This window comes from Arachis ipaensis, chromosome B01, assembly GCF_000816755.2.
Source record: "Arachis ipaensis cultivar K30076 chromosome B01, Araip1.1, whole genome shotgun sequence".
Lineage (NCBI taxonomy): Eukaryota > Viridiplantae > Streptophyta > Magnoliopsida > Fabales > Fabaceae > Arachis > Arachis ipaensis.
In genome coordinates this window covers 12,923,485-12,930,011 of record NC_029785.2, presented here as the reverse complement: position 1 = coordinate 12,930,011, position 6,527 = coordinate 12,923,485, and the positions used below count along the sequence as shown (strand labels likewise).

Below are 6,527 nucleotides of genomic sequence, written 5' to 3'. Positions count from 1 at the left end.
TTGATTACCAAAATTTTAAACTATAGACATTTGATTGAAAAATAATGTTTGCAACATATAGTGATTTAAAGTTAAAAAAAGTTTAATTACTCTGCTGCTGATCCTATAATTTCGCAAAATTTTTAATTAGATCTTTATACTTTTTTTTCTTTTAATTGAATTTTTGCACCAAAAATTTTTTTTAATTGGGTCCCTACACTTTTTTTTTTTCTTTTTATTTAGGTCCCTGTACCAATTCTTTTTTTTTAGCTGGATCCCTATAAAATTAAGCCAATTACTACTAAGAGGGACTTAATTGAAAAAAAAATTTGGTACAGGAATCCAATTAAAAAGAAAAAAAATATAGGGATAAACAGCGTAATTAAACCTTAAAAAAATATGAAATATGTTAGAAACAAAAAGAGACTAAACTAAAGAAAGTATGATGTATTATTATTGAGTGAGTCGTGAAAGATACAATATATAAAAGTATATATAGGAGTTAGAAGAATCAAAGTAATAAAAACGTATAATTCTACTGTAAATAGACAGATATGCTATATAAATATAAATGATGCTAATTGATCTTAATTGATCCTAATTATATCTTAACATCCCCCCTCAAACTCAAGTAGGAGCTAAAGATACCATCTTGAGTTTGGATACTAGAGTCCGAAAACGAATTGGATGATGAGCCTTCGTGAATTTATCAGCAGTCTGATATAGGGTTCCAACAGGTATGAGACGAACAACATCAATAAGGAAACGTTGCCAGATAAAGTGACAATCAATCTCAATGTGTTTGGTGCGCTAATGAAAAACATCATTATGGGCAATCTGAATAGTATTGTGGTTGTCGCAAAAAATATCAGTTGGGGACAATTGAGGAAATGAGAGAGTCACCAAGAAATAAACAATAACCAGTAGTAGAGCGACAATCAGTGGGATCACCAGCCCAATCAGCATCTGAGTACACCTAAAGGGTTATAGATGAATGGGTAGAAAAATGAAGGCCATGAAACATAGTGCCTTTGATTATTGAAGAATGAGAAGAACTGCTGCATATATAGTGAGTAATACGAGGAGCTGACAAGAACTGGATAGGCGATGTCTAGTCGTGTGACAGTCAAGTAGATAATACCTCCAATTAACTGTCGATAAAGGGTAGGATTATCCAAAACAGTGTCATCCATAGGAGTAAATCGAACATTAGGCTCAAGAGGAGTAGACTCAGTGCGACAATCTGTAATTATAGCTCAAGAAAGAAGATTTGAAGCATACTTAGCTTGAGAGAGATAGATACCGTCATCTATGGATATGACTTATAGGCCAAGAAAATAACTGAGAGAACCAAGATCTTTCATCTCAAAAGTGTGGTGAAGAGATGCTTTAAGATCAGAGATACCATCAACATCATTTCCAGTAATGATCATGTCATCAACATATAAGAGTAAAAGAACAACCCCATGTTCACTTTTACGAATAAAGAGAGCATTCTCATGAGGGCTGCAAGTGAAACCGAGATTGCATATAGTGGTTCTGAACTTTTCAAACCATTCACAAAGAGCTTGCTTAAGACCATAAAAAGCCTTACGAAGAGACAGACTTTGCTAGGAGGACAAGGATATCCTGGGGTGGTTTCATACAAACCCTCTTTTTCAATTCCCCATTAAGAAATGCATTATTCACATCCATCTGACTGAGAGATCATTTTTTTACGGCAGTAATGGCCAGGAGAGCGTGAACAGATGTGAGACGAGCAACAAGAGCAAAAGAGGTGGATTTTTTACCTTAGAAGAACGATTAGAGGGAAGAGGTATGACAGCAGGAGCAGGATCATCGTGCGGTCTGGAATCATCAGGAGATGAAGAAGGCAGAAGAGTAGGAAGCTCGAGAGGTTGACTGGAGGTAGAACCTGTAGAATCATCACTAGGAAAAAGATAAATATTGGGGTTAGTAAAAAATGGTGATTGAGAAGGAATAAACTCAAATGGGGAGAACTTAGAAAACATGTGATGCTCTCATAATACAACATGATGAGATATACAGATACATCTAGAAAGAGGATCCTAACAACGATAATCCTTGTGTTCAGTGTCATAACCAAGAAAATAACATATGCGAGCTCGATGTTCAAGCTTACTATGTTCATGAGGCTGAATAAGAACAAAACAGACATAAGCAAAAACTCGAAGAGAACTGTAATCTAAAGAAGTAAGATAAAGACGCTCAAAGGGAGTAATGTTACCAAGGACAAAAGAAGGAAGTCTATTGATAATATGGACAGTAGTAAGAATGGCTTCACCCCAAGTACGCTCAAGACACGAAGAAGAAATACGCATTGCACGAACAGAGTCAAGAATGTGACAGTGTTTGTGTTTAGTTCGTCCATTTTGTTGAGACGTACCAGGGTAAAAAATCTCAGAGAAGGTACCCTATTCAGCAAGAAAATTTAAAAGTTTGAAGTCACAGTATTCCATAGTATTATCGTGTTGAAAATCTTTAATGACTTTGAAAAATGAGTTTTAATGATAGTGGAAAAATTAATATAAATATGAGATAACTCATGGTGATTAGTCATCAAATAAACCCAAGTAAAGTGTGAATAATCATCAATGAAAACTATAAAGTATCGAGCCCCTCGCATAGAAGCAGTGGGACGGGGCCCAAACATCAGAGTGGAAAAGATCAAAAGGAGAGCAAGTAAAAGATGAATTATTGTGAAAAGATAAAGCAGATTGTTTATCAGTTTGATAAGAAATGCAATCAAAAGACTCATTATTAACCTGATCCAAAACACCCTTAGACACAAGAGGACGCAATTTTTCTAATGAGCTGTGGGCAAGACAGTGATGCCACAAGTAAAGGATAGATGGAGAAGAAACAATACAGAGATTTGACACAGGAGGAATATGAAGATTCTCGAGTTCAAATAACCTTCTGACCTTACGTCTAGTCCTGATGATTTATTCCGTCCGACGATCCTGTACACGACAACTAGAAATAGAAAAATTGACATCAAAATCAAGATCAACAAGTTGACCAACAAAAATAAGATTAAAGTTTAATTTTGGAATATAATAAGTATCAGGAAGATTAAAATTTGATTGTGAAATAAAATCCTTATGTGTTGCATGCAAGAGAGAATCATCAACAGTATTGACAGAAGGTGCATTTGTAGTGGGAGATAAAGACGAGAAAAGATGACGCAAAGGAGACATGTGATGAAGGCAACCGGAATCAAAATACCATTCAGAATTAACGGGAGGAATTGAAAAAGCAGCAGGAGTATTACCAAAAAAAGAAAGAAGTTGCTTAAGAAGGGACTCAATATCGGATAGAGAAACAGGAGACGGGTATAGAGAAACGGAGTTGGTAGATTCAGTAGCAGCAGCAAAAGCAGGCAACATTCTTGTAGAAGTTGGGACAGCAATAATACTTGGTCTGATTAGGATGTGGTGCGCGAGTAGGACAGGCAGTAATCAAGTGTCCTAAAAGCTTGCAATAATGGTGGAACATTGTTGGACAATTGTAGCTAATGTGACCTTTCTGCCTGCGTTTCTGACAATCAATACAAGGATAAGAAGAGGTGCCCAAAACAATTACAATTTCGACAGAATTTATCCTTTCTGTCTATGGTAGCAAAGACATCCGATTTTTTCATAATAGTAAAAACAAAGGTGAAAGAGAGAAGAAACTGCAGGACAGAAATTGAGAAAACGGGGTGCAAAATTGGAAAGAGTTCACCAAAAAATCTTAGGATGAGTCCCACAGTATGCTATGTCAGTGCCACATCAACGGATGGAAGACACGTGTTGTTGCAGGAGCGGAGGATGAAGCCACGTCAACGATGACGCGTCAATGACCTGGTTTGCAGATCCGGGGGCATCCGGCCACGGGTCGGATTGCGCCTGCACGCGGGCTGAACACGGGTCGAAGGAAGCCGCGGGTTCGCGACACATCGATGGTTCTGAAGCGTTCTGGAAGGAAGAAAAGATTATGGCAGCAGAGAGCTTGCAGCGGCACGTCAGAGCGTTTCTGGCGACGTGGTTTGGCTCGTTGGATTCAGAACGACGAGACGAAGAGGATGATGTGGTCACTGACAGAGAAAAACGTCGAAAATGTGATCGAAAACAGAGGAAAAGAGACTGTCGAAAAAAGAAAACATGAAAGGCTCTGAACTATTTTTCATCGGAAAAAAAAAAAAACCTAAGTTCTTGATACCATGTTAAAAATAAGGGAGTAAATTGAAAAAAGTATGATGTATTATTGAGTAAGTCGCTAAAGATACAATATACAAGGGTATATATATGTGTTAGAAGAATTAAAACAATAAAAACGTAGAATCCTACAATAAATATATAGATATGTTATATAAATATAAATGATGCTAACTTATTTTAATTGATCGTAATTATATTCTAACAAAATATATAGTCAAAATTAAACTTATTATATATATGATACTATATTGAAGGTAAATATAATTAATAATAAAAAGTAAAAGTAATTTTATTGAAATTGATGAGAATTGTTTTACCGAGCCTAATCCAATCCAATATTGGCCTTGTTCATCATAATGAATGTTATCAGGGTAGCCAGGTAGGTTATCACAAAATTTTTCAACACTTCCTTTCTTAGGGCCTTCTATGTAATATTTCTTGCATTTCATCCTGGATAGATAATCATAGAACCTTCAAATATATGCTCAATATACGGTTAATACAATATAATTTCAATGGAGCACAAGCCTTATTAATTTGCCCATCGCTAATATTAATTACACAATTTTCTTTTGAAAATGTACCTTTCATGCATTTATTTAAATTACTAGAAGTGGTCTAACAGTGAGAGATTTAGATAATATTACATGAGATTATAGCTTCAAATTAAAAGAAATTGACGCGTATGATTAATAATTGTTTTAATTAGAAATTATAATTTGAAGGGAAAAAATTCTAAATGATGTGCTTTGATGACTGATTTTAATGTATATGTAACATAATCAATATTCTTTATCTAAATACAAAAATTATTTGTCTTAAAAATAAAAAATTCTTTCATTCTAATAAAAAATTCTTTCATTCTATTATAATTGCAAGTTATTAAGGCATAAACACCTAAGGTATCCATCGCTATTTTCTTATTTTTGTTTCTGTATACTTTTTCATAAAAAAACAAAAAAAAACAAAAACCTAAACTTAACTAAAATAATTAAAGAGTTTAATTTTAATAAACATTTTATACGGTTATCCAATTATATTCAATTTTTTAAATGATTATTCATGTGATCAATGATAAAACTAGTCATTTTTATTGACATATCTATGTAATTAAGTGCACGTATAAAATTATTTTATATTAATAATTAACATATCAAAATTAAATCATAATTTTTATATACCTTTACTTAAGCATTTTAATAATAGAATGTTCTAACAGAATGTAACACTTACAGAACACTTTCACAGAAGATGATAAATTGCTGATCTGGTGAGACAGCAACACCATTGGGGAAGTAGAGATTATGGACAAGCACTTTTGTTTTCTTTGTTTTTGGATCATAACTCATGAATCTACCATGAGGCTTACCCTCCAACAAGTCTAAGAAGTGTTCCTTTAATGAGTATTTGTATGAAGCATCTGTGAAATAAATGGTACCATCTTTTGCTACATCAACACCATCCGTTAATTTGAATTTCAATCCATCAACCTCATCGGTAAGAAGCTCTACCTTCTTATCCTTTGTAATTCTCAACAACCCCTACATCATTAAATTAATTAAGTTGAATTCCGAGTGTACAGATCAGTGTTTAAAAAATATAGATTAGAAAGTGCATATTATTGCCATACTACATTATTTCTCAATTTTAATTATTATTAATTGATTCATCTTGTCTTATAATAATGTATATATTCTTTTTTTTATATAATTTTTTAGGAATATTCTTACTTCAATATTAATATAATTAACATTTTAATGAAAAATTAACTATATAATTGATTTTTTATATATATATTTAGTTAAACTTAATTGTATGTTAAATTCGTCACGTTAATTTTTTTATTATTGTGCTTTTATAAATTAAAATTTTATAATCCTTAATTGGATATTAACTTTTAGTTAAAAATAAAATGATTTGTATACTACATGTTATTGTTTCGCTCTTTTAATTTAAAATTTGTATTATATATTATCTTACTGATATATAATTAATTAATATACTTACTTCATGTCAGGCAGCTTGTTCATATCTTATGTAAGCTTAACTGTATTATATTCGTCCTTTTGTCATATATAGTCATATCTTAATTAGTACTAATAATTAATAATCCGTAGTTAGCTTCTACACCAATTTGTCAATTATCATTAGTAAAGTAAGGGAAAGAAGAAACAAGTGACAATATTATATGCAAATATAATTTCTCTATGCAAATTATGTATCTGACATATATATTAGCTACTAATAAGTTGTATCTTAGTTATAATTTATTTATAAGAATAGAAAGTAAGTTTCATTTGTATCTTAATTTCTAAAAATATTACT

The 6,527-nt window shown here is 32.5% G+C and overlaps 1 protein-coding gene across 1 annotated transcript in view; it reads right to left on the bottom strand.

Moving 5' to 3' along the window:
• The window catches only part of LOC110265340 (protein STRICTOSIDINE SYNTHASE-LIKE 7-like), a gene marked incomplete at its 3' end in the record, with an annotated part of 2,849 nt that continues 841 nt past the window's right edge, over positions 4,520-6,527 (bottom strand). The window contains 2 exon segments of the mRNA XM_021108348.1: positions 4,520-4,652; positions 5,436-5,743. Of these exon segments, the coding sequence (XP_020964007.1) occupies positions 4,520-4,652; positions 5,436-5,743 (441 nt within the window).